Below are 27,899 nucleotides of genomic sequence, written 5' to 3' on the forward strand. Positions count from 1 at the left end.
GAAGGCCATCCGAGGCTGATCTTGTTAAGCGGCCTGTCTGGTGCTGCTGGAGGCGCTCCTTAAGATAGGCTGGGCCGGAACCATATAGGGTTTTAAAGGTCAAAACCAACAACCAACAAAAAGGTATCTAGTTTGAAGTAATCACTCAAAGTATTTAGTTAATATTGCCTTTTTATTGGTTTGTGTGCTATTAGTTTTGTTTATGTCTCTATTCCGACTTGTAACTGGTTCAAATAGTAGAAAAGAAATTCCTGAAAGCCACATAGGTCGGAACTAAGTTGTTGCAGCATTTAAAGATAAGGCAAAAGAAGGCAACCAAGAGTTCATGCTTTAGTTAATAACTAAATTGTGAAAATAACCATAGTTCATTGCTGGATAATTGCTGAGAAATGTGGTAAGAGGTACTGTAGAACTGGTATAGTATACACATGTCCATTCAAATCAATAACATAGATTACCAAGTGGTATATAAAATTAGACTATTTTATTATATTTTTATTTAAAGTATTTTTATTCCACTCCTCAGCCACAAAAGGCTCCCATAGCTGTTTACAATCAATGAGTAAACAAGACAATCCCTGCCCACAGGCTTACAGTCCAAAAAAGACATGACACACAAGGAAAAAGGGATGGGGAGGGAAAAGGGGAAAAAAGCAGGTTTTCAGTGGGGCTGGTGGAATGGCCCTGCTTCCCCTCTCATCTCCAGGGGGTGGGGCAGTCCAACTGGAGCAGGCCCTGGTGTCCCCCTCGCCTGCTCCTGTCTCCCTCATTCCACCTTCTTTCCCACAGGGCCATTGATGTCAGCTAGCCCTAATATATTAGATTTTGTCTTAAAAATGCAGTGGTAAATCAGTCAGTGACACATAACACAAAGTGTGATTTAAGAAAAGCCGTTCAGCATTAGGACAGCTGAGTGATGACTTCAGAAGAACCTGCTGTAGATCCTGAGATTGCTTCGTGTTATGTTTACCGTGTTTGCTACGATGCATCACTTACTTTTAGGCTAATGCTTGGCTTCAAACCAATTATGGAAACAGATTGTTTCTTTCTTTTTCAAAGGTATGAGAACTTTGAAGATCCCCTTGGAATTATTGACAAGTTCCACTATGGTACTCACTACTCCAACGCAGCTGGGGTCATGCATTACCTCATTCGTGTTGAGCCTTTTGCCATGTTACATATCCAGCTTCAGAGTGGCAGGTATGACATGAAGAAACAAGGACTGTCTTCATTCTTGTTGTCTCCTTTATGGATTGTCATCTTTCTGCAGAACATACGCATCTTGAATATTTTCTTTTTCCTTATCTTGAAAAACTGATAACTCTGTGATCACATTGTGATGTTTCCACATACCTCAGACTGAATGCTTTTTCCTGAGGAACAAGTGCTTTTGCAAACATTTCAGAGAAGCCACAAGTCTTACAAAGCATTTGGTTAAAACAAAACAAAACCTTCCTTCTGACAAAATAAAAATGCATTTTACAGGAATTACCAGCTAATTGCAGCATACTGTGCCTCACTCCTGTTCCATCCATAGAATGATAGAGAGAAGTGAGCATGGTGTAGTGCTCAGAGTGTCATACTAGGGCTGAGAAGACCTAGGTTCAAATCTCCACTCAGCCAAGAAGCTCCTAGTGGGAAACCTTAAGCCAGTTACTGTCTCTCAACCTAATCTGTTTCATAGGGTTGTTGTGGGCATAAAATGGGGAAGGCAGGAAGGGAGAAACTGTGCCTACTGTCCTGTACTCCTTGGAAGAAGGACAGAATAAAAATGTAATAAGAAAAAATAAGGCTGCAAATCAGAGTTCACTTACCAGGAAGTAAATCCCATTGGACATACTGGTACTTACTTCTGAGCAGAAGTGCTTAGGATTGTGCTGTAAAAAAATAGAATGATAAATTCTAGTAAGTGTGGTGTAGTGTTAGAGTTTTGGACTGGGACTCAGGAGACCCAGGTTCAAGTCCCTACTCGGCCATGAAGATCACTGGATGTCTTTGGGCCAGCCACTAACTCTCAGTCTAACCTACCTCACAGAGTTGTGAGGATAAAGTGGAGAGGAGGGGGAACCATGTAAGTTGCCTTGGGTTCCTTGCAAGAGGAAAAAAATCAGGATATAAATGTAATAATAAATAATAAAATAAATTAAATAGGGATTACTGGCTATACTAAACTAGAAAGGGAGCAAAATTGATCAACTTAAAATGATTGCCTTCATATAATTTGCATACCCACGCATAGTAAAAGAATTTAAATTCTGTTGAGTTGTGCTGGAATTGTGCATTGATGGTTGCTGCTTGTATTTTACAGAGAAGGAGTTACAACTTGCCAGTTATCTAATATCTGTCAGATGTGCAAATGTCCTGGCAAAATTTTTAATGGGCTCACACATCACTTCCCACCACACACTTGTTGCTCTGATCCATAACCTCATTTGTGTTTATAATGCCTGAGTAGAATTCTTGAGTGAACAGGTTTTACCATTCCATTCACTAGAGTGTTGTGAGCAGCTTCATATTCTTGCATTGATGCTCTCCTCCACTGAAGTGAGTGATGAAACCTATAGTTGAGGGAGAAGTCTACGCGTGCACTGAAATCACCACCACCCACCCTGGATTACAGGCTTAGGGCATTAACCTGTAGTGAAATGCCAGTAACTCTGCCATTTAAGTGGAATTTCAATGTAGGTACTGATCTTGTAGCCCTTTTATTTCTGTAATTTTGGATGGCATTAATAGGCTTTTCAAAATACACCTCTGTGTTTTCTTACCCACAGATTTGACTGTGCTGATCGGCAATTCCATTCCATTCCTGCTACCTGGCAAGCTCTCATGGAGAATCCAAATGATGTGAAGGAGCTCATCCCAGAGTTCTTCTACTTCCCAGAGTTCTTAGAGAATCAAAATCGTAAGTAGTCAAATCAGTAATGGGCTATACAGGATATTTTCCTTGCCATATGTTTTCCTGAGGGGAAACTACTTGATTATACTTGACTACTTAACTAAAGTGCTTGGCTAAAATTGTGATCCAGTAGTTACAAGATGGATAGAAAATCAGATTTAGCTAATAAAAATAGTTTTTAGCCAAATTATTATGTGACATTTGTGTGGGAAAGCGCTTCTCAAAGTCAAGGGTGTTGAACCTCTCTCAGCCCAGGGGGCCGAATTCAGTTTCGAAGAAGCTCTCGGGGGCCTCATTCTAGTGGTTAGGCAAAAGGGGTGGGGCCAGAAATAGATTTTAAGCTACCCACATATTGTAGCTTAAAGCTCTTCCTGCCAGTAGCTAAGCCTTAGGAGAGGCATTTCAACCTTTCAGAATGGGGAAAAAACTGCACAGACTGCACAAAAGCCAAGAAACCACCAAAAGATCAGTGGTTGGGGGGAAAGGGAGTGGGGCGATCTGGGGTCTATTAGAAGGCCAGATTTGGTCCCTCTTGGGCCTGAGGTTCCCCATCCCTGTCCTAAGTGGTGGTCTTTTTCACTGACACCTCCCCCAAAAAAAATCTGGCTCTGATAAATGCTTATTTTGTTTTGTATGGTGAATAGCTGCTGAAACCATATTGTCTTATTTGCACTCTACAGATTTCAGCTTGGGTCAGCTGCAGATCTCAAAAGAAGTGGTGAATGATGTTGTCCTCCCAAAATGGGCCAGTTCACCAGAGGACTTCATTTATAAACACAGGAAAGCATTGGTGAGTTATTTCCCCACCGTGCCCCAGCCCAGGACAAGTAAACAAAGAGTTGAAAATGCATATAGTAGATACCTCCAACAAGGCTAAAGTGTAAGTTGTGCTATTGAAAATGGCATCATATGCAGCCTTCCCTCCCAATTTTACTTCATAGCAGTGGCTGGGCTTTTATCTGTGCATAGTTCAGGGTGGAATGCTGTTTATGCTGACTGGGGCATGCTGGGAGTTGTAGGACTTTTTTTCTGTCTAAACATGCATAGGATTGCACCCTGAACTGGGTTGTCTTAAGTGCTTGCAGTAGCAACTATACAAACAGTTGAAAGAGATTATGGAAGTTCCCCTTCTCCTCCAGTGCACGTTTGCAAGGTGTCCTCATTTGTTCAACGTACCATATGTGAAAAAATTTAAAAAGAAAGAGTAACTGGGATGGAGAGTGAGGGCTGGCGGAAAGAGGCTGGAATTGTGTGCTAATGTATAAGTATTACTTTACTTTCCAAAGTTCTCAGTGCCTTTCTGAGGTTTTTTAAATCAAGATGAGGCACAGGGAGTTTATTTTATTATGATGATGTAAGGGTTTTATACTTCGCTTTCCCCCTCCAAAAAACAAATTGCTTAAAGCCAAGGGAATGACCTAGTATTTATTTGCTAATGTTACTTATATATCACCCTTCCTGTAGAAAGCTGAGAGTGACTTCTATGGGGATCCCAGTGGACTCCCATCCAAGCATTGATCAGGCCCACATCCCCAGATGCAAAAATAAAAATGCTACACAGTTCATATTCTGGTCCCTTTCCTGGTCAGTCTCAGTGGTTGCTTGGACTGGGCCACAAGTAAAAGAGTCAACCCTGCCACTCCCTCCCTGCTCCCTCTTATGTTGATTAATATGGTTTGGATTTTGTGAGGCCACGCTTTCTATGCCATGCCTTTCCCAGGATCCTCCCTCCCCCCAGCTCACTCTCTTCTTGTCCACTTGCCTCATAAGTGTGTGGGTGCATGAGGAAACAGGTGTATGCCACCTGCCATTTATGCACAAATCTGGAAAATGTAATAATTGGATTGATTCTCATTGGTATTCTAAGTATACTTGTACTGCTGTGTTTTAGTTCTGTTGTAGTTGTTTTATTGCTGAAATCTGTAACAGAAAAATAAGAACTGTAATGATATGTAAGCTGCTTCCTCATCTTTTGTACGTTCAAAGAATTACAATGAAATGTTGAAAACTTTTTTAAAGCAAGTGGGTGCAACCTGGCAAATTCTTTCTTTTCTTCCAACTCTTAACAATTCTTGTTCTATATGATGATGATGTTGTTGTTAAAATGTATGCATCACTTCCTGCTGCGTAAAGCAGTCTCGAAGCCACGCAGAACACAAATAATAATTAATATCACAGATATGGTGCTCAAGGCAACTAACAACAGTAAAATATAAAATAACAATCAAAACATAAAAACAGATAGGTAAAACATCAATAAAACCGATAAAGACAGCCAGTTGACCAAATTGTTATATTTAAAGCTACTGTAACAGTCAGCTTCTGAGGTTTTGAAGTATAACTTGCTTCGTTGTCATGTAGGTCTTTGCCTCTAAATTCTCCTCTCAGATACTGGTTTTATTTATTTGTTTAAAGTAAATTATATCCCACCTTTCCACTAAAAATGGTGCTCAAGGCAGCTAAAAATCATAAATACCGATAAAAAGATAACGTAATTCAAACATAACCACATCAATTAAACCATGAGTTAAAAAGAAATAAACAGGACCCAGCAGTTAAAACATAGTTTTGCAAACATAACAGCTTAAAGCCTGCTTGAATTTTGCATGCTAGCAGAAGGACAAAAGCATGGAGATAGCCTTGCCTCCCTTGTGTTGCATGTAAGTAGTCTTCACATCAACTTTCCCCTAGACAGATTGCAGGCACTTAGATTTATGTATTTTATTTTATTTACACATGACAAAGCATAAGCATATAAAGGATACAGTAAACTTATGATGAAATATATAGAAGTGATCTCCATTTTTTGAACCTGAATTGTAAATATTTTGTCAATTTGTTCAGAATTTGTAATTTTTTCTTTTAAACAGCAAAATTGGACTGGAGGAGTTACTGCTTTGAAGAATCACATCCTGAAATGTGTTTTTCTTTTCTGTCTTAGGAGTCAGAATATGTCTCTGCTCATCTCCATGAGTGGATAGATCTGATTTTTGGCTATAAACAGAGAGGGCCAGCTGCAGTGGAAGCACTCAACGTCTTCTATTATTGTACTTATGAAGGTACCAAGCCATATATTCTTTTCATGCCATTATATCCTGTGTATGGGAAAGTCATACTGGGGGCAAGGAATTGCCTGAAAGGTTTGATGGTTAAAATTTGCACCCTGCTACGTGTTTGCTACGTTACAGCCTTATGATGCGATGGTTGCCTCATACTATTAAATGGCTAATTTACCTCTGATCTGAATTCTTCTGCATTTGCACCTTTTGAAGGCTAGTTGGGGCAGTCCATGTGATCTTTGTGTTTCAATTAGGAATGTGCAAATCAGAAAAACTTAAGCTCGCTGAAGTACTCCGAGTTCCATCTCAAACCTCATTCACACCTGAGTCTCTATCACATTGCAAGTTTGGGGTTTTCTTTCTTTTTGCACAAAAATCCATGCATATTTTCGTGTATTTTTCCAAATGTACACATCAGTTGTGCACATCTTTGAAATGTACCCGTTCTTCTCCCATTGATTAAAGTGTATTTGTGCACATTTTTCAAAAGTACACATTTTTTTCATGCGCATTTTTCAGATGTATGCATGCTGTTCAAATGCATTTTTGGGGTCCGCGAATGACATTGCAAACTTGGAAATGTATGGGCTTTGACCACAGGCTGCATCCAAGTCAGTGTTCGATCCAGAAGGTGCAAACTGGGTAAACCCTGATTGAAAACGAACGGAAGCAAGTTTTGCATACATCCCTACCTGTGATCTGTTTATGGTAAACTTGCAGCCCTAAAATATCCATGTTTCACCTCCCTTGTCAGCTTCACACTCAGCACTCATTAAAGGCTTCCTCTGTTTATAAGTTCCCTTCTAAGAAGGTTCATTCTTTGTTTACAAATTAATAACATATGTTTACAGTAGCTATTGCTTTAACAGTGCAACCGGATGTTTTTCCAGCCTGCTCAATCTTAATTAAGTTTCACTGTCACTGAAAATAAATACCCATGAAAGCTTACGTTGTAATACATTTGTTAGTCTTTAAGGTGCCGCAAGACTCTTTGTTATTTTTATTCTGAATAAGAAGCACAGGGGAGGAGTAATACCACCCAGCTGACCAATCAACTGCACAGAAAGTGTCCGTAACGAAGGAGAGACTCACTTTTATCACTCCTCTGTAGCTCTTGATTGAAGCTAAAGTGTGGTAAAGGGCTTTTAAATGTGGAAATGGACTAAGGACGTGTTTTATATGTTATCTGGAATTGTGCAGTTGTGCAACCATTGCCTCCATGGTTCCTGCAGCACTCCCAGTTATGTCTAACAAGTTCCACCCATGTGGTTAGGGTGGATTGTGTGGTTATGCCATGCTAGAAACACAGAGGGGATTGTTAGCATAGTACGCAACCACACAACCACGTGGCCAACTTGTGACCCTCCTGGTGTTTTGGCCTACAACTCCCATCTTCCCTCACCATTGGCTATGCTGGCTTGGGCTGATGGGGAGTTGTAGACCAAAACATCTGGAAGGCCACGAGTTGCTGTCCCCTGATGTAGACCTTACAAGGGAACAACCGCAGAGGAGGCAGCAACCACATTCCTCCCAGTAACGCATAAATGTGGTGAAAGACATTGCCCAGATGAAGTGATCTCATATATTTACACAACGTGGTGCTGATTTTTATCTAATTTATTTGCAATTTGACTTTCATCCCAGGAGCTGTAGATCTGGATGCCTTGACTGATGAGAAAGAAAGGAAAGCTTTGGAAGGGATGATTAATAATTTTGGACAAACACCTTGTCAGCTACTGAAGGTAAATCCTTTGACAGCAATAGAGAGCACGGGTGGCACATCCACGCCGATGGATATCCTGCACTGACCTCTGTGTGAGATGTCGTGGCTCGGATGTGGCCTGTCACGTAGAGTGATTGGAGCGGGAGTGGGGCAGGGGAAAAATGTGTGAGCCTGAGGATTGCTCCAGTGGGTAGAAATGAGGGTGTGTGTGTGAATGTCCAAACAGCCCCTCAGAGTCTAAATTAGTGCCCCACACAGAGTTGAAATTTTTAACTTTGCTAGAGACCCTCACGTTCTTTGGTGGGTAGGTATATTTTGCCCTGCACTGCCGTTGTACTTCATAGCTTGGCTTGCATGCCTGAGTCTTTTGATTACCTAAGTCATTGGCCTCAACTCCTTGCCACATGTACATGCATTTGTCTCCCCACAAACTCCACTCTGGGTGGAGTTAGGCATGCCTTTGTGCCCACCTTCATTGGATCGTGGAAGAATGTTTGTGCAACCATGACTTCCACTGCTGTTGACATTTTATTCCAGGAGCCTCATCCTGCAAGGCTGTCCGCAGAGGAAGTGGTGCAGAAGCAGACCAGAAATGAAAACTCCACCCTTAACCTGTTCCAGCATCTCCCTGAGCTGAAGTCCTTTTTCATTGAGGTAAGAGCTGGCAACATCATGTATGATTTTAAGCCTTATTAAAAACTTGCAATGCATTTCACCATTTTTTTTAATGATCAGTGCCTTTTAGAAGGGGGGCGGGAATTGCACAAAGCTGGGAAACTGCCAAAAGATTGGTGGTCAGGGGAAAGGGGGATCCCTGGAAGGTCCAATTTGGCCCTTGGGCCTGAAGTTCTGCACCCCATTTTACAGGAACCTCCAGCCTCCCCTCCATATAAATAGTGTGTGTTTGGGGGGAGGGGTAATTTGAATCCCTACAAGTTCTTTAATTAAGAGCGAAGAAAGGGGAAGAGGAAAACAACCATACCGAAAATAAAGAGTTGCGTATTTGCCTTCTTAGTTAGTCTACAGCCCTAAATAGTTGCTCCATAATCTATAAATGTATCCCTGTTCCCCACTTAGTCCATGCCATCCACCCTTGCACTGCCCGCAGCAGCAATTCTTGGGCCCCATTGGTCCACGCCTGGAGGCTATTTCTGCTGTTAGGGTTTGAAGTCCTGCTGGCGCTGGAAGCTGCAAGTGCCCATTTTGGACACTGCAGAAGAAGTTGGGAATCAGAAACAGTATTTTCTAGAGTCCCCGCTCTGGATGAATATCCAGATAGGCTGTAAGTGTGAGGGCAGGCTATCTGTCATGGTTGGTCTGCCAAATATGTCTGCCCTATCTTTTAATGTTGCCAACTGAAATAATCTCTCTCTCTGTCGCTTTCTCTCCCTCTCAGGGAATCAGTGATGGGATACCCATTGTTAAGGCCATCGTCCCCAGAAATCAGTACCGTTCTTTCATGTCCCAGGGGAGCCCAGAGATCTTGGTGAGTCGGACAAGCAGAAAAGTTGGTTCTGAAAGAATTTCTAATATGGAATTGTCAAGATAACACGATAGTAATCATTATGTGATTGCCGTCTGTAACAGTAGAAAACTCCATTTTGGTTTGTGCTGAGCTAATTTTGCCCTTGAGTGAAGTAATTTCAGTCTCTTCAATCTGGTTAGATCCTTCCTTCCTTCCTTCCTTCCTTCCTTCCTTCCTTCCTTCCTTCCCAGAATTGGGCAAAGTATCTGTACATAAATCAGAAACACAGGGCAATATCCAGTGGTGCTGTAGTGCAAATGGAAACAACCGCTAGTGCAATGGGAAGCTAGCACTTGGTACAGCAAGCCCGGAAACTAGTCCAGACTAGTGTTTTCGAAACGGAACAAGAGCAGAGGTCATGGAAGAGCGCTCTGGTGACCTGTCCCATTTCAGAAACACTAGTTTGGACTAGTTTCCGGGCTTGCTGTAGCAAGTTCTTGCTTTCCATTGCACTAGTGGTTGTTCCCATTAGCGCAGCTTGATGAGTGCTAGTATGCTGCCAGCATTGGATACTGCCCATGGAGACACGTGCCAGCCCTAAGGCTTAGAATCTAAAGACCCACAAGGAAAGGAGAGTGAAAGGAAAAGGCCGAGAAGGAAGATGAGTTGTGCCCATACTTGGTCTTGCTTGTTGTTCTTAAATGAGGACACTGTGTTTTAATTCACTTTGTTATTTAACCATTGATGGCTTTACTGCTTTCTCTTAAACATGTTCTTCTGAAGGTAACTGTCAGTCTGAACTGCGTTGTTGGAACCCATGGGTGGCTACCCTATGACCGAAATATCTCCAACTATTTCACTTTCCTCAGAGACCAAACTGTGACAAATCCCAAGTGAGTAGAAAGGTTTCATTTTCTGGGACATATTGTGGCACAAGCTCCATGGACTAGGGGGCACTTTTTCTAATGCATGAAATGTTGGCCTTTGTTGGAAACACACACATGGGTACAGAGGAAAAATGTCCATGCTTGGACACATTTTTATAGCCGTCTATACATGCATATGTGTGCGTGTGCCTATGCATGCACATGCTTCCAGTTGAGGATAACGCTTCATGCAACTGAATGAATGAGTTGTTTATTATGGTCACAGACCAATAGAAATTTTTGTACAGAAGAAAAATACAGTTAATTAAGAGTAATATGTTTTAAAACCAATACATTTTAAAATGGGGCCAACATAATTTTTTCGCTTGACTTCATGCAACTGGCAAAGTAGGCTCTAGCCCAGGGATGCAGAACCAGAATTGGGTGGGGGGCCAGATAACGCCCCCACTCAGCCTTCCCTTGTGTGTAGCTTGCCTACACTAAAGGGAGTGTAGCCATGCCCACCTGTTCTCATTTGCTCCCTGGCCAAAGTGCTGGATGGATTAGGGAATTCCCGGTTAGGGAAGCTGCACCGACCGAATCCCCTTCACTCCTCTGATGGAGGCATGAAGGGGAATCAGCCAGCTCTCCTTTGCCTGCCCTGCCTCCGTCCCACAACGGGGGAAAGAGGCAGGGTGGGTAAAGCAAAGCCAGCCAAGCCCCCTTTGCACCTCCATTGGAGGAGCAAGGGGGGCTGTGCCCTGACTTTGCTGCACACGGGCTTTCCCAGTCAGAGAAGCTCCACATGCAGTGAAGCAGCAGCATGGGGGAATACCCACTGCTGTCTCCAGTCCGTCATCAGAGTTAACAGTGGGAATTCCTCTCCACAAACACTGGTTGGGCTGGGACTTGTGGAGGGGGTGGAGCTTGTGTGGTTGAGGGGGCGGGGCACAAATGGGCCGGCGGTTCTGCACCCCAGCTCTACCTCATAAAGCTTATGCCGTAATCTGTTAGTCTTTTAGGTGCTGTAAGATATTTTGCTGCAGTTGCTAATATGGCTACTACTCTGGAATTTTGTGTTATAGATGTTTAAGAGTTGTGCTTACAGATGTGTGTTTATCACTTGATGACTGCAGACTGATAATGGAACTTTATTTTTACTAGGCACCGCGTGCTAGTTTGGAGTCTGCATTTTTCTCCCTCGCTTATCCTGCTACAGTATGAACCCAAGTCCCATGTTTTCCACCCCCCGACAGGATTGCTTGTAGGGAAAGTGGGGTTATAGTAGTGCTAGCCTAACTTCCAGAGTTGTCATAACAATTACTGAGATAATGTATGCAGTGAGCTTTGAGCATTTAGATTATATATATATATATATATATATATATATATATATATTTGTTGTTGTTGTTGTTGTTGTTCAGTCGTTAAGTTGTGTCCGACTCTTTGTGACCCCATGGACCATAGCACGCCAGGCCTTCCTGTCCTAGATTTTTTTTAATATATATATATATATATATATATATATATGCGCGTACGCACGCACATGCACACACGCACATGTGTGTGTGTCTGTGTGTATGGATGGACAAACAGACAGACAGGAGAGACTTAACAACAGAGTATTAAAAAATATATTGAAGTGAAATATTTTGGTTTCTGCCCTCATCAGTAGCAGTGCTGTTAAATGGGTATCAGGAGTGGCAGCTTGGAATGCCTGGAGATGAAAGTTCCTTAGGAGAAAAACAAAACAAAAACAAAGCAGAGGTATGAGCAGTATAATGCCTACGAATTGTCCTCCAGATTTGTCATTTGGACTAAGAGTTCTGACTCTATAGATCTAAAAAATTTCCCTTTTGTCAAGCATATCAGGGTCTTTTGTTTGTTCTGTTGGAACCAGCTGTAAATCTGAGAGACTATGTGCAAAGGAGTTGAAATGTCTTGCAACAGGCTGCTCTAGTTTTTTGGTTAGAATTGCGATTTGTGGTTATGGAATCTTGTTCTTAGGTCCATTGTAGTTTTCCCTACGTGTTGCATATGACATTCATTTTTTTGCATTCAGTTAAATAAACCACACAAGTAGAAGTGCATGTTAATGACTGTCTAATGCAATACATTTTGTTAGTAACTGTGCTCCTGAAAGAAGTGGTTTATTGGTAATGCAACACATTTATTTACAATGGTATGATCCTGGGTTGCAAATATCTTGTTTAAGTTCAGCTTTAACTATGAATTTACACAGACTGGGTGGTTTTCTGAATGCGATGCATAGTGGAGAATTAATGGCTTTGTGTGTGTGCGTGCGCATATGCACACACATATATACACACACACACACTACTTTTCTTTCTTTAATGTATTATTATTATTATTTCAGTTTATGAGTTGCACTACAACCGATGCTCTCAGGGCATCATACACAATAAAAGAAAGAACAATACAACCAAAGATAAACTCCAACAATAAAACAATAAAGGTATTCCTTTAAAAACAGCAACAAAAATGCAACTTTTATAAGAGTTAAATAAGTGAACAGCTAAAAACAGAGAAGACGAAAAGCAGCAGTGCACATATTGAAAATAAAGCAAGCAGCAGTTTAAAAGGCCTGGGAGAATAAGGTGCCAGGTGCACTTCTCTAGGGCAGCAGGTTTTCCACCATTTGGGGGCCATCACAGAAAAGGGCCCCCTTTTTGTGTATATCTGTGCAGATAAGTTTAAGTGTACTTTGCTTTCATTAATTCTGAAATGTGGTTACTTGGCCTGAGCAGTGTATGTAGGAGAAACAATACATTTTAATAAATGGACTGTACAGATCTTAATGTAAGTCATTGTTTGCAGAACACAACGAAGTGTCAGTGGCCCTTTTGCACCCGGACTGGAGATCATGCCCAAGTTGTTTGTAGTGTCCCATGATGCAAAGCTGCTTTTCAGTGGAGGACATTGGGACAATAGCATCAGAGTGACATCGCTCACCAAGGGAAAATTGATGGCACAGCATATAAGGCACATGGGTAAGCCATTTTGGGTGACCAATATTTTAATGAATGAATGAGTGAATGAACAAACAGAAAAGTTCCTTCAGTAGGTTGCTTTCATCAATTTGTAATGCACAAAGTAGAAATACAAAGGGAAGGCCCTCATTGGATGGGTACTTTCTGTTGCAGAGAATCTGCCTCCCATGCTGGTCCTGCTAATCCTGTTGGATGATTCAGAGCACAAACAACTGAGCAGTACATTGCATGGATGTGCCCTTGCTCTCTCTGTCTTGATTAAGAATGAAAGCCAAGTCTCTTGGCCAGCTATAAAACATAGAGGGACTTGTGTGATAATGTGATAACCTATCTATGTTTCCATTTGTTACTTCTCAGCCAAAGATAATCAGCATGTTTGTGGATTAAATATTTTAGATAATATACTTTCAGTGCTGTCATGCAAATAAGCGTTATCACTAATAAGAACACGAGAGCCAAGCTGGATTAGATCCATTTATTTATTTATTACATTTATATCCCACCTTTTCTCCCAGGAGCTCAAGGTGGGGATCTTGGGCCGTCTCCCCCCCCCCCCCCCCGCCGTTTTATCCTAGGGATGTACGTGAATTTTGTTAATGTTCACAAATCATGTGAACATGTCCCGTTCGCAGTTGTGAACATGAGCAAGAGCATCTTGCACCATTTATCAAACATGTATTCACGTTCAAATAATGTGCACCTCAAAAATGTTTCACACTTTATTCTATTCTATTCTATTCTATTCTATTTATTTATTTATTAAATTTATTAATCGCCCATCTAGCTGGTCACCCAGCCACTCTGGGCGATGTACAAAGCATATAATAAAGCAGTTTAAAACAATAAAATTCTACAATAAAAACATTTTCTAAAATACCCTAACCCACCCCAAATGTCTGCCTGAACAACCACATTTTTAATGCATGACAGAAGCTCATTAAAGAGGGGGCACGATGGAGTTCCTTAGGGAGGGAGTTCCACAGAGTGGGGGCCACCACAGAAAAGGCCCTCTCCCTCGTCCCCACCAGTCTAGCTGTCCTGGCTGATGGGACAGAGAGAAGGCCATCCGAGGCTGATCTTGTTAAGCGGCCTGTCTGGTGTTGCTGGAGGTGCTCCTTAAGATAGGCTGGGCCGGAACCATATAGGGTTTTAAAGGTCAAAACCAACACCTTGAATTTGGCCCGGAAAACAACTGGTAACTGGTTTCTATGGGGGAAACATGCACATTTGGTTGCACTCTTTTAAAAATTGTGCATTTACACTGTTCGAAATGCACACTTTTCCCATTTGAATGAAACAAAAACAGAGCACAGTCGAGCATAGGACATGAGGTGAGCCGCGCTTCAAGCTGATGTTCAGAGAATCTCAGTGATCACGAAAATCACTTTTTCACCCATCCCTGTTTTATCTTCACAACTATCTTGGTGAGGCTTAGGCTAGGCTGAGAGACAGTGGCTGACCCAAGGTCACTCAAGTGAGCTTCATGGCTGAGTGAGGATTTGAACTTGGGTCTCCCTAGTCCTAGCCCAAAATTCTAACCATTACACTGCAGTGGTTCAGAGGCCCATCTAGCAGAACATCCTGTCCCAAAGGGCAGCCAGATGCTTCTGAGGAGTCTACAAGCAGGACATGCAGGCAACAGACCTCCCCATTTGTTCTCCAGCAACTAGTATTCATAGGTATACTGCTTTGGAATGTGGAGGCTCCATTTGAATACGGAGGCTCCATTTGACAGCCGGTTGGCCGCTGCATGAACAGAATGCTGGACTAGTTGGACCCTTGGTCTGATCCATCATGGCTCTTCTTATGTTCTTATTTGAATATGGAAGTACTGTTTGAACATAGAGGCTCAATTTGAATATAGAGGTTCCATTACCCTATGAAAATGGAGGTTCCAGTAATGCTGGACTCCCTCTCCTCCTGGGGATAAGACCACAGAAATTAATGGGACTTGTTCGAGAGCTTTCTTTACAAACTCTTACTAATGGGTATCATATAGGATAAATGTGCTGTTTGCTAATGTTAAGGCTTTTTAATTTGGAGTCAGGTTTACAGTACTGATTTGTTTTGCAATTTAGAGCTGTGGTTCTGTTTTGTAAAATTTGGCATACGGGAGTCTCTCTAAATCAGACGCTTTAAAACTCAGTAATTTCATCAGGTGCCTCAGCTAATGGCTTTCTCTCTCACACACAAACACAGATATCGTGACGTGCCTAGCTATGGATTTCTGTGGAATCCATTTAATTTCAGGCTCGAGGGACACCACTTGTATGATATGGCAAGTAGTTCAGCAGGTAAGTTCAGTTTTTGCAGACCCAGGAAAGCAGTTTGCAGTGTACTGGAAACAGTGGACAGCAAGTTCTTCGGTTGGGTTCAGTTGCAAGGAGGGGAGAAGTGTTAGCAAGTGAGTTTGAGGTGAGATGATCTAAGAATCAATTCATGGCTCTCACGATGCTGGGTGTGTTTGCTGAATTGCTGGGAAATACATAAAGTGTGAAAGGGTAACTTGTGTATCAAAACACTTGGGGATATGCAATGGACAGGTGCCAGAGAGCCATGAGCATAACACGTGGTGCAGCTGATGAAGTAGGCACTGCCGCATGAAAGCTTCTGTTAAGGTGCCAAAAGACACTCTTTGTATTTTTGGCTGTTGCTCCTTGGAGGTTTCTACTGCGCACTGAAAGGTGCAAGTCTCTTGTTCACACTTTGGTGCTTCCTCCAAAGAACAAGTCACATAAAGGTGACAAATTGGACCTGCTGCCGTAAACTGTGAATTAGGTCTGAGGCATCCCTTAAGGAAGGTTACTCACAGTTTCTTCATGAATAGCGCACAGGCATTTTTTAGACAATGCCTTCTAAAATTCACCCTGAGATTGGATGCTGACAGCCGTCTTCCCTTTTGGTGAGGTGATGCAGCTGTGCCACCAGGTTTCAGGGGTCCCTGAGCAAGTGGCTTCCCAGGGGCCCTACCCTGCCACCCTGCTTCTTTTTTCACCTAGTGGCAAGCGGCATCTCCTCCTCCCCTCCCTGCCACTATCAAGCCATTGGCAAAGGAAAGCGTGGCAGAAGCAAGCTGGTCAGCATCAAGACTGCAGCCCCGTGCCATTTTAAACTGAAGTATTTTCCTAAGCGTGAATAGGAGGCAGTGAACTAAACCAGTCAGTCACTGCCTTTGGGAGTGCACATGAACAGTGGGGGAACTGGAGCAGCGAGGGGATGGTCTTCTCACTGCTTTGGTGCCCTCATTGGCCATGCATCCCCAAAGGCAGTGTCTGAATAGTTTAGTTTGCTGCATGTGAGGGAGATTTGGAGGATGGCAACAAGGGGGAGGGCCTTCACTGTGGTGGCCCCCTGACTGTGGAATGTTCTCCCCAGTGTGGGCTACCTGGCACGAACATTGTCAACGTTTGGCACCAGGTTAAGACTTCCCTCCACTCCCAGGCATTTGACAGCATATGATGGGACTCACTCGGTTTTTCCCTGTTTTCCGTAGTTTTATTTTTAATTGTTTTCAACTTGTTTTCAAACGGTTTTAAACTCTTGAATATTTATAGTTTTGTATTGTATTTCATCATGCTGTGAAATGCTCAGAGAGCTTTGGCTCTTGGGCGGTATAACAATGTAATATATGAATGAATGGGCCTGCTATCCACTCGCAGGAAAATACTTTGCTTTAAAACGGCATAGAGATGCAGCCTAAGCTGGCCTTCCATCACTGCCCACTTTGTTTTTGCAGGCTGGAAAGCGTCCTGTGCCATGGCCTCCTGTCAGGAAGTTGGGGGCGGGGGGCTGGACTACAGGCCCCTTTACTTATGCTGCATTGTCCAGCCTGGTAATGTCTTGCTCTTGACTGATCCTTGAGTAGTAAGGTGCCTTCCTCAGTGTAGATCAGAGCAATAATCCGCCCCCACCCCCAGCCGCAGCTTTGTCAGCTATGTGCTGGCACCTTCGGAAGACCAAGTTTGTTTTGTTTTAAATCATCTTGCCACAGAGAAAATGGTTGGGCGATTCCGCTCTTTTAAAGGCAGAGCTGCTCTTCATCTCAGCTCATACTTGCTCTCAAACCTTCATCTGTTTAGATATCTAAGAGCCGAACCTGACATGATGTTAAATGTGTCTTTGCACGTAACCTGCATTTTTTAAAAAATTACATATAGCAACTGCTACAGGGCTGGTAATGATTAGGAACTCAGCAAGCAGCCAGGAAAGGGAGCGTAACCCTTTTTTGCCTAAGTGCAGGGGAACACGGCTAACTTCGTGTCTAGTTTGGCCCATAATGTGAGTGCTTCAAGCCTCCTGCACCCACCAGTTCTATCCTACAGATTCTCTCCCTTTCTCCCCAAAGCCACTTTTGTTCTAAGTGCCCGATGTACTTCCAGTTTCAGAGCTCAGATGGGGGTGGGAGGAGAAAGAAAACTGAAAAGGTTGTTGGAAGGAGAGGCTTTGCAGAGAAAATAAGGCAATGTTCTCCCACTTGTTGGGGGCCCCGTGTTTCCTTTGTCATATATTGCACTGCTGTTATCCAGATCTAAAATGTATATCTTGCATCTTATATCTTTGCTTTCAAGCACTGGGCAAAAGCACCTGCCGTGGGATTTTTGTGCATATATCAGCAGTATGTTGATATAACAAAACTGTTACTGAATTGTATATTGCACTGGTTAAATGAATTTTCTATAATTTTTTTGGGGGGGGGATGGCTTCATTGTGCAGAGAGAGAGAAGAAGTGACATGAGTGGTCAGAAGAAAATGTATAAGTACATTTAATGTTTTGAAAAAAGCCTGCTGTGTGTTTTTATTTAATCGTTATTTCTAATATTTAATACCAGGGAGGAGTGCCTATAGGTCTGGCTCCTAAACCTTTGCAGATTCTATATGGGCATACCAATGAAGTATCTTGTGTTGGCATCAGTACAGAACTGGACATGGCAGTCTCTGGAGCCAGGGTAAGTTTGTATATGGTTTCCTCAACTTACATTCAAAACAAGTAATTGTTGCCCACCCATTTATGTTCACAAGTCATTCACTCCCCTGTTATAAATTCAGGGTAAAATCCAACATAAGGACTACTTACAGTAGAACCATTGAAATGAGTGGGCCTTAAGTTAGTCATGACTAGAGATTTATGAGAATTTTGGTTTGTGTTTGCAAATCAGGTGAACATGTCCCATTCACAACTCTGAATGTGAATGCGAGCAGCAGTGCTTTACTCAAGAAATGTTCACAAATGCCTGAATTTGCAATCACATTAGAAAAATGCATTTTTTTTTTAAAAAAGTGCACTTTGAAACACATTTTTAAAGGCATTTTCACACTTTAGTCAATGGGGGGAAGTGCACACTTTTGAACAATAGTCACAGCATGGGCATTGTTATAGCTGGGCCCACCTGAGCATAGGCCCCGGATCTTTTGAGCTGTCCTAATTGCCATTTTTTTAACATTTTCCCATTGACTTGCATTGGAAAACAGAAACAGTCATAACTTTTAAAATTTGTATGATGAATTCATGGAATTTGGAGACCTGGTAGCCCCCATAAAGCTGACCAAACCTGCCGAATTTCAGGCAGCTATGTGTAGTGGCTTTTGTGCTAGTCACAGGTAAAATTTGTTTTTTCCACGAAAATCTGCCAAAGCAAAGAGCTATACTTTTTATGTGCTTCCAAGTAAGCGCATGGAATTTGAAGGCCTGGCAACCCCTATGGAGCTGACTGATCCTGCCAAATTTCAGACAGTTAGGTCCAGTGGCTTTTGTGCATGCATAAAGTTTCCTTTTCTCAAAGGCTAAAACAAAGGATAAAAACTGTCAAGCCACACAGGGGATTAGAGATCCTAATCAGAAGGTGTTTAAGGTGACCATTAGGAGGTCACTATCCCTAATCTCTGATGTAGGTTTTTTTTGAAGTGCAAATAGTACTTTCCTTTTGCCTGTCCTGACTCTGCCACTATTCAGCTTCACTGGGTGACCTGAGGCTCCTCATTAAGGGAAGTAAAAAGTTAAACATCTCTTTAGCTGTAATACACATTACCTGGGGGAAAGTCACACTGAACTCAGCTTATATATTGCACTGCTCCTCTTTCACTACTCCATATAATTTTATAAACACCCCCCTTATTTGCATTTCTTCTAAATTAAATAGCCCAAACATTGAAGCCTTTCCTTATAGAGGAGTGATTGTACCCCACTCTCAATCACCCTGCTGTGATTAGAGACTGCTGGGTTAAAAGTTCATCCCTACCAGCGGCTAGATGTCACTTGCCAAGGCTCAGTTTCCCCTTCCCAACTCCTCCTCTCTGCCTCCCTAATCTTAAGGAAATTGTTGCATTTCCCAGACAGGCTGTCTGGGCTTCAGAATTGTCCAAACTGATCTGAAGCGATTCGGACTGATCTGGACCAATTTGATCCGAAACACCCTGCTTCAGTTCGGAATCCAGATCCAAAGCAGTGCACAGCCCTACTTAATACAAGCCTGCGTCTTCCCTCTGAGTTCAGTAGCCTTGCTGTTACTAGGAGGCCTTAGGACTTGCTTCTTTGGCAGACCAGTAGAAACTCTAGTGTGACTGTACCAGCCTTTTCAACTAGAGGGGAGACCGCCACCTTTCCTTCCACAGTCTGCTCATAGTTTTTTCTCTCTCCCCCTACTTTTCTGCTCTTACATGCCCACTGTTGGGAGTTTGCTTGCAATGAAACTTTGAAGAGGGAGAAGGAAGAGAAGAAAGAGAAGAAAGAGCTCCATGTAAAATACTGGTATTTCACACAGCATCTGATTTTACTGCAACAAACTGGAACCTTTGCCATCTGCAGAAGTTTAGTAGCTTCAGTACAGCAACAGATCCAGTCAGCCTCCACAAACTTCTTTCTCCCCCTCCACTTTAGTTTCTCCTAAATAGCTGTTGGACTCAAATTATTCCAAAAGGAGGGTTAGGACTATGTGGAGTCTTGATTGAGGAACTGCTGGGGCTTTTAAATAGTTTTTAAAAAGCTAGAAAAAGCCCTCAGCCACCTCACCTCATAAAGTTAAAGTACGTGCAATCCTTACAAACCCTCCACGCCTCCTAAATTCCTCTGAAGTACTACCTCTCTGAAAGGAGCCACTCATCTTAGGGAATTCTCTCTACCCGCCCCCCGCACCACATTTCCAATCACCATTCTTCTTTTCCCCTCCCCTCCCCTCCCCTATCCTGTTCTTTCTTTCTCTTCTTTATTCCACCCGGAGCATACGTTGAGTAATTCTTAAAGAGAATTCTCTTTGGTGGGCAAGAGGAGTTCTGAACTGTATTTGACTTTATACAAACAGAAAAAAAGGGTTGGTTTTTCTCCTCCTCCTCACTCAGGTCTTTGAGAAGGGTGGGTTCAAATGGTTGCAGAGAAACAAATCTGGGGCTGTTTTGTTTGTCACTTGCCATTATCCAGCAATAGGAAGGGCTGTCGCTCTGTGGTAGAGCACATACTTGGCATGCAGAAGGTCGAGGTTCAGTCCCCAGCATCTCCAAGTAGGGCTAGGAAAGAATCCTGCCTGAAACTCCTGGAGAGCCGTGGCTGCCAGTCAGTGTTGGCAATACTGCGCTAGAGGGACCCAGGGTCTGACTCAGTCTAAGGCAGCTTCCTATGAACAGAAAGTTTGAATAAAAATAGGAGTTTGGGTTTGTTTCTTAAGTGGAGGGAGATAAATACTACTCATTTACACAAGCCTATGTATGCCTACTCAGAAGCCCCATTATGTTTAATGAGGCTTACCCTCAGGAAAGCGCGCATGGGATTCCAGCACAAGTTACTTTTGCAGGGAGGTTTGCACTCTGATGTTCTGCATGTTGACTCAGAAATAAGTCCGGAGTTGTGAGCATGGTACTGCAGGCTTAATACAGTGCCTACCCAATTCCGTCTAATGAATTGACTACCCTTTCAACTCAGTCCTATACATGTTTTGTCATTTGTGTTTTTTAAATTTTGCATGAACTCTAGCTTTAGTGGTGAGGGAAAGGCACTTAGTACATGCTCAGAGTTTCTCCATAACTTAGCCCTAGTTTTGAAAACAGATTCCTTGGCTGAATGAAGTCTTGGCACAAATGAAGTTATGGGGAGGAAGATACAATCAGAGCTTGTGCGTAACAAGGAGGAGGTAGAGGAGAGTTGCACAAAACAAGACATCTGTTTTTATGAAAAGTTGCTGGAGAATGGTAGGATGAGGAGGGATGGTTGCATGGAGGGAAATAGAACTGGTAGGGGGAGAATGTATGTGCTCAGTGGTAAAGAAAAACATTCTGCATATGCTCAGAGGCACTCTGTATTTAAGAACATAAGAAGAACCATGCTACATCAGACCAAGGTCCATCTAGTCCAGCATTCTGTTCACACAGTGGCCAACCAGATGCCCACAGGAAAGCCACAAGCAGGACATGAGTGCAACAGCACCTTCCCACCCATGTTCCCCTGCTGCTAACATTAGTGAAATGTAAATAAATTCTAGTCATTCTAAATTTGCATGCATGCTTATCCTTCAGGAACTTTGCAGATTTCTTGCCTGGAGGACACCTCTAATGACCTGTGCATTTTCATAGAGATTTACCCCAAAACTATTGGGGAGGGGGTAAAGGGAAGGAAAAGCAAACCACTCCCTTCCCCAAATTGGAGAACTCCCCTTCCATATGAACTGCTGCACCTATCCTTCTGAAACTTTGCTGGTTTCTTACTTAGGGACACCTCTAGGCTGTCTGTAATTTTCAGAACAATGGTCCAGAAGGAACATAGGGAGATAAGTATGTCCTCTTTTGGAGACCTCAAAATGACAAAGCTACCCTTGCACAAAACCCCCTGTGGCTATCATTCTGAAATTTGGCAGATATAATCTCCTCTGATAGGGCAATGAATCCTGAAATTTTTATCCAATTCTTCCAAAAATGTTACTGCAGTTCTCTTTAAAAGAAAATCAAAATATAAACCCTGAACCTATGTTTTGACATTGGACAGTTGTAATCCCCTTCTAGGGTGCTACTATGCCTGAAATTATCATCCAGTTCTGAACAAGAGAAAAAAGTTTCAGGTCTTTTTCCCTAATTTCCCATGGTAGTCAAAGCATAAAGACTCATTTTTCCAAACCTTGACTCAGGTTTGGTGCAGAGCTGAAGTGGACTGACTATAAATTGGCCTGAACAGAAGCAGGATGTTTTCCAAAACGCCGAATTGGGGTCTGAGTTGAAGTGGGGTGGGGAGTCATTGCACACTACTTATGTATGTATGTAATCTATACACACACACAAGCACACCACATGCACACATACACACACACTTATTTATTCATTTATTTATGAGGTGCGCTTAGACCAGACATATGCACATGCAAGTTTGTGTTATGGGCCTCTGCCCTGGATCTTTTAAGAACCTAGCAACGCCCCTGATGCACAGAGGTGTGCACCTTTCCCGTTCAAGCAAGCTGAAAAACAGGTCAAAAATGGGAGTGAGTTATCCCAGCCCTATCCAGAGATGACGGTTATTGAATCTGGGACCTTCTGTATGCAAAGCAGGTGCTCTACCACTGAGCTGTTCGTTTTAATGGGTCTACTGTAAGTAGGACTTGTGTTGGATTTTACCCTTTGGCTGCAACCCTATGCCCACGTAACTGGACATAAGTCCCATTGAACACAGTGAGACTTACTTCCAAGTAAACATGTATAGGATTGTTATATTTTCAAAATCTTATATCCCTGGAGGTGCATCTTAGGAATTTCTGCTTCTGTGTTTATATTTATTTCTAAAATGGTTATTCCATCTTTCTTTCTTTCTTCCTTCCTTCCTTCCTTCCTTCCTTCCTTCCTTCCCTCCCTCCCTCCCTCCCTCCTTTCTTTCTTTCTTTCTTTCTTTCTTTCTTTCTTTCTTTCATTCTAAAAGTGGTGGACCCTAGTGCATCACTCAAAATGTATAGAATATTTTAAAAATGTACAGTAGGCACACTCACACTGAAAACTGGGGTGGGAAACCACATTATTAAAAGAACAGCACTAAACCTGACAAATGATAAGCTGAGCAATAAAATGGTATTATAAATGTCTGCTTGAAAAAGATCTTACCTGTCTCCTAAAGCAGAATAAGTGCGAGCTTCCTTAGCAAAGGGATTCCACGATTTGGACACTACAGCTGAGGGCGGCCCCATCATGTCAGAACAGGTTCTATCAGAGAAGGCCTCTCCTGTGTATCTTTTTTATTTTGCTCTGTGCCTAACAAAGCAGCTCTCATTTCTGGGATGCTCCTAATTGTTTCAAAAGCCCTATTCAGTTGTTCTCCTTGTGTAAGCTCTACATGTGATGAGATGTGGAGACAAGCATGCTGGTTCCGCCTCCTCCCTCAAATTTCTTCTCACGCTTTGCACATGAAGGGTGACTGTCTACAGACAAGAGACTGCTCTATCCGTAGAGGTCCTCCCTGAGATTTTAGAACTTTAGGCCTTACACGCGAAAAGAACGACTGAATAGGGCTAAAAACACCGCTGCTGATAAAACTACGCTATTAAACAGTTCATGTGGTTTCATATATGTTCAGTAAATGCACCACAATGAAATGGCTTAGAACACGTTGGGGTGTGTCTTTTTTCCTTTTTCTTTTTTTACTAGGATGGAACTGTGATTGTTCACACTGTCTGGAAAGGTCAGTACATGAGGACTCTGAGGCCACCCTGTGAGAGTTCTCTCTTGCTCACCGTTCCGAATCTGGCCGTATCTTGGGAAGGACACACGGTCATCCACACAAGTTTAGAAGGAAAGACAACTCTCAAGGTACTAAGACAGCCAAACTCACAGAGGGTTAGAAGCATGTGTCTTGGTTTTGCTTTGTTTCAAGGGGAAGGGGAAATTGTGGGGTGGAGAGTGGGATTGCTTATTATAGCAATTAAGCATTCGTAGGCCAATTCTTACCTACTTCTTTCTTACAGCTTACCCCTCTCCTTCACCCTATCCAAATGCTATGGGCTTGGATGCCCCTATACACACCCACCCGCATCCTTGCAGTGTAGAACAGTTAGCACAGACTGGGCATGTGTATGTACATTTGAATCTGAGTAGGCCCTAATCATAGGCTCCATCCAGCCCGCAAAGGGGCGAATAGATGTTATGGGTGGGGCCTACTCATGTACGAGTGCACGTACATAGACTTGGCTCAAAGGAAATGTGGTATGTATTGTAGGAATGGGGGCAGAAGCCTGAAACTCTCCCACACTCGGCTGTGTGTGAACCAACCATTGGCTCTAGCACTGTAGCCAGATAATATTTCACTCCTGTACAGTAGCTAGTACCCCTATTGACCTCAACTAAAAATTAAGTAGCATTCTTTCCTGCTTTAACGATGAGCTGACTGTGGCCTCCTACTTGGTATCTCACCATTCTTAGCCCTGACCTAGAGCAAAAAGTGTCACAACATGATTAATCCCCTTCTCATTTTCTAGCTTGGAGGCTACTGTTAATGCTCCAGCGTCAGTTGTCTTTTTCGTAATTATTTATGAAGAAAAAGCTTCCAGGCTACACTTAAATAGCAAGTGCCATCAATTCCTTATGGCTTCAGTGAGAATGGAGAGAGGTTTTTGGAAGCTGATCTTGCTGGGTGTTCATTGTCTCACCTCTTTCAATAATGTTTCCTTGTAGCTGCTGGAGCAATCCTGGCTGCGTACCTTTACAGTTTTCAAAGATATGGTCTGAGAACTTAGGGCTGGTTCATAAGCCCCCAGCTGTGTAGACTCTACATGTCTACTGAGGGGAGATATGATAGCACTCTTCAAGTACTTGAAAGGTTGTCACAGAGAAGAAGGCCAGGATCTCTTCTTGATCATCCCAGAGTGCAGGACACGGAATAATGGGCTCAAGTTACAGGAAGCCAGATTCCGGCTGAACATCAGGAAAAACTTCCTGACTGTAAGAGCAATACGACAATGGAACATATTACCTGGGGAGGTGGTGGGCTCTCCCACACTGGAGGCCTTCAAGATGAGGCTGGACAGCCATTTGTCAGGGATGCTCTGACTTGGATTCCTGCATTGAGCAGGGGGTTGGACTCGATGGCCTTGTAGGCCCCTTCCAACCCTACTATTCTATGATTCTATTCTATGATTCTATGTGATAGAATCCTGGGTTCTGATCTCAGGCTTGCATACCTCGCCTCCTTCCTGCTCTTCACCCTGTGTAGACCATGGGTGATCTACTTCATACCTACTTCAATACTCACGTACACCCTACTCATAATGCTGCCTACCTCCAAAAAAAGGTGAAAGAATCATGTCAATCGGACATGCTAACACATATGCCTGTTCACACAACACCTTCTGCATGTGATGGGTGGGGCATCTCCCTCTCAAAATACTAGAACCCAATGGGGTCATCCCATGAAGATTCAGGACCGATAAAAGGAAGTTCTTCTTCACACAGTGCATAGTTAAACTATGGTGTTTGCTACCACAAGATGTAGTGATGGCCACCAATTTGGATGGCTTAAAAGGGGGTTAGATACATTCCTGGAGGAGAAGACTGTCAATGGCTACCGGTCCTGATGGTTATATGCAACCTCCAGTATCAGAGGCAGTACGCCTATGTACACTAGTTGCTGGGGAACATGTTCAGGAGGGTGCTGTTGCACTTGTGTCCTGCTTGTGGGTTTCGCATGGGCAGCTGGTTGGCCACTGTGCGAACAGAATGCTGGACTAGATGGACCCTTGGTCTGATCCAGGACAGCTCTTCTTAAATTATTACGAGTCTGGGAGGAGCACAAAACTCACTCCCACAGCCCCAGCTGCTGTGTGGAGTCTACATGCCTGGGGCCTCTGTGCCTTATTTTTTTTTTTTACACTGTTGAAACCACAATTCTGAAACAAATAAGATTTAAAATTGCCATGGGCCTAGTGAGGGCAGTTACCTCTCTTTTGAGGCTTTTACACACAACTGTCTTAATCCTCCAGTCTTCTATAACCATTTTTTGTTTTTCATCTGCTCAGGATAAGAATGCACTACATCTCTATTCTGTGAATGGAAAGTATTTGGGCTCTGAGAGCCTGAAAGAGGAAGTGTCGGATCTTTGTGTGGTTGGAGAATGTATTGTCATGGGAAGTCTGCAGGGATTCCTTTCCATAAGAGACCTCTACAGGTAATGGGGACCTTTGGAAAAAAGAGCCTTTTCCTGTGAAGTGTAATATGAACAGCTTTAGTGCCTGGGGGCCTGGAATTACCAGTGATCTGTGGTTATTGATTTACGTGGTAATCTTGAACCAACAGCTGTTGTTTACCTGGAAGGAATCCCAGTGCTTAGAATACAAAGATAAAAACATGTTAAGAACTCCTCTGCTTATCCACTGACTCTTTTTATGGGTTCGGGCTTGTGACTTCTCTTGTGACTTCGTTAGCTGCTCCTCATGCATTGGAATCCAGTCTGTTAGATCCCTGCTTGTCTTTAAGAAATCCCATAAAACATATTCGTTCCAGGTTGCAAATTCCTATTTTCTATTTTATTGGTAGTCTCCTCCATGTCTTCCCCTTCCGATCTTTTTTCCCCTGTGGTATTTATATGGTTTTGGACAGCGTCTTGCGTATAGGATTGTTGTTGTGATGGCTGCTCTGTTTCTGCTAGGTACCTGTGGCTGATTTTTGGTGATTTGCTTCCCCCACCCCTGAGCCACAGTCCACACCCTTCAAGAGGGTACCCTGACCTCTGGAGAAGGTTTCTGTGGCTGCAGAGGACTGTATTGGGAAAGGGGTGGGGAGGCGGGAAAGCTCCATTGCACAGGTGGCCTTCTGCATGGCACAAGTGGACTTTTGAACTTTGGGTCCAACCCCATAATAAATCCTTGCAACGAACCTCTTGATCGTATCAAGAAATAAACAGCTGAAGCAAGTTATAACAGTAAACAAACCTTTGAGCACAGGGTATTCTGAAGATATCTTTTTGGAACTGTTCATTGAAACCAGGCATTAGGACTTTTTTCCTGTCTAAAGATGAATAGTGTTGCACCCTTAACTAATTTTTAAAATAAGTTTGGATTGGCATCTTAAAATAGCATTTTTGTGTTACCTATACATTATTGTAAATGTCAGGTATTCAGTAAACATCAGAATTAGTAGTAAGTCTTATGGTTTGAGCAGGCTCAGAAGGAAATGTTTTAAAATTCTGATGATTTTACCAGTATGTGCAACAGCCAATTGAAGGTCTTGAGGAAATCTCCAAATGCCGGCCTTCTTTCCATTGTTCACCCTGCCATGGGTATAAAGCAGGGATGGGCAACTTCAGGGAACTCCAGGGTCCATTTTGCAGGGTAGGGTGGCACATGCTACAGTTTTGGGATGACCCAAAAATGAATTTAAAAAGAAATATTTAGTTTGAAGGAGGGAATGGCATCCATAGCAGCTACAGAGTGCTAAAATGGTCAGATGTAGCTGGCAAACAAGGTAAATTTGACCTTTTTGGTGCTCCATAGTGCTCCAGTTGCTATTCCTCTCCCACACTCCCCTTGTTGTTTTTTCTGGGTGGCGGCGGGGGCCGCACCAGGGAGCAAAGGGGGTCTAATGCAGCACACAGGCCACATGTTGCCCACCCCTGGTGTAAAGGCCAGTTCATACATGAAGAAAGAGTTCATATAGTCCTAAGACTTACTGGTAAATTTCAATATTCTCCACATTTGTGACTTCTACCAGAAAATATGCATTCAGTGCAGTTCTGGCTGTTATAAGTAAGAGGATGTTTGGTGTCTATTTATTTCAGCCTCAGCCTCAGCATCTCCCCCTTAGCCATGCGACTGCCAATTCGCTGCGTCTCTGTTACCAAAGAGTTCAGTCATATTCTGGTGGGCCTCGAGGATGGCAAGTTGATTATCATTGGCGTTGGGAAGCCAGCAGAGGTAAAACCTACCATCAAG

At 42.9% G+C, this 27,899-nt stretch overlaps 1 protein-coding gene across 7 annotated transcripts in view; it reads left to right on the forward strand.

The window, feature by feature from the left end:
• Window positions 1-27,899, forward strand: part of NBEAL1 (neurobeachin like 1) — a 157,824-nt gene that overhangs the window by 126,875 nt on the left and 3,050 nt on the right. For 6 of the 7 annotated variants that reach the window (XM_084818213.1, XM_084818269.1, XM_084818241.1 and 3 more), the window contains 14 exons: window positions 1,060-1,200; window positions 2,775-2,905; window positions 3,580-3,689; window positions 5,841-5,958; window positions 7,603-7,700; window positions 8,219-8,335; window positions 9,078-9,167; window positions 9,930-10,039; window positions 12,851-13,023; window positions 15,223-15,317; window positions 17,853-17,969; window positions 23,626-23,787; window positions 25,989-26,137; window positions 27,746-27,881. In XM_084818213.1, the coding sequence (XP_084674339.1) occupies window positions 1,060-1,200; window positions 2,775-2,905; window positions 3,580-3,689; window positions 5,841-5,958; window positions 7,603-7,700; window positions 8,219-8,335; window positions 9,078-9,167; window positions 9,930-10,039; window positions 12,851-13,023; window positions 15,223-15,317; window positions 17,853-17,969; window positions 23,626-23,787; window positions 25,989-26,137; window positions 27,746-27,881 (1,747 nt within the window). Of the gene's footprint in view, window positions 1-1,059; window positions 1,201-2,774; window positions 2,906-3,579; window positions 3,690-5,840; window positions 5,959-7,602; window positions 7,701-8,218; window positions 8,336-9,077; window positions 9,168-9,929; window positions 10,040-12,850; window positions 13,024-15,222; window positions 15,318-17,852; window positions 17,970-23,625; window positions 23,788-24,648; window positions 24,796-25,988; window positions 26,138-27,745; window positions 27,882-27,899 lie in introns of those variants that run through there. The other variant, XM_084818224.1, reaches the window with a different exon arrangement.

Source organism: Heloderma suspectum, chromosome 1 (genome assembly GCF_057233095.1).
Source record: "Heloderma suspectum isolate Gila_16-S chromosome 1, 16-S_ref, whole genome shotgun sequence".
In the NCBI taxonomy this organism is placed as follows: domain Eukaryota; kingdom Metazoa; phylum Chordata; class Lepidosauria; order Squamata; family Helodermatidae; genus Heloderma; species Heloderma suspectum.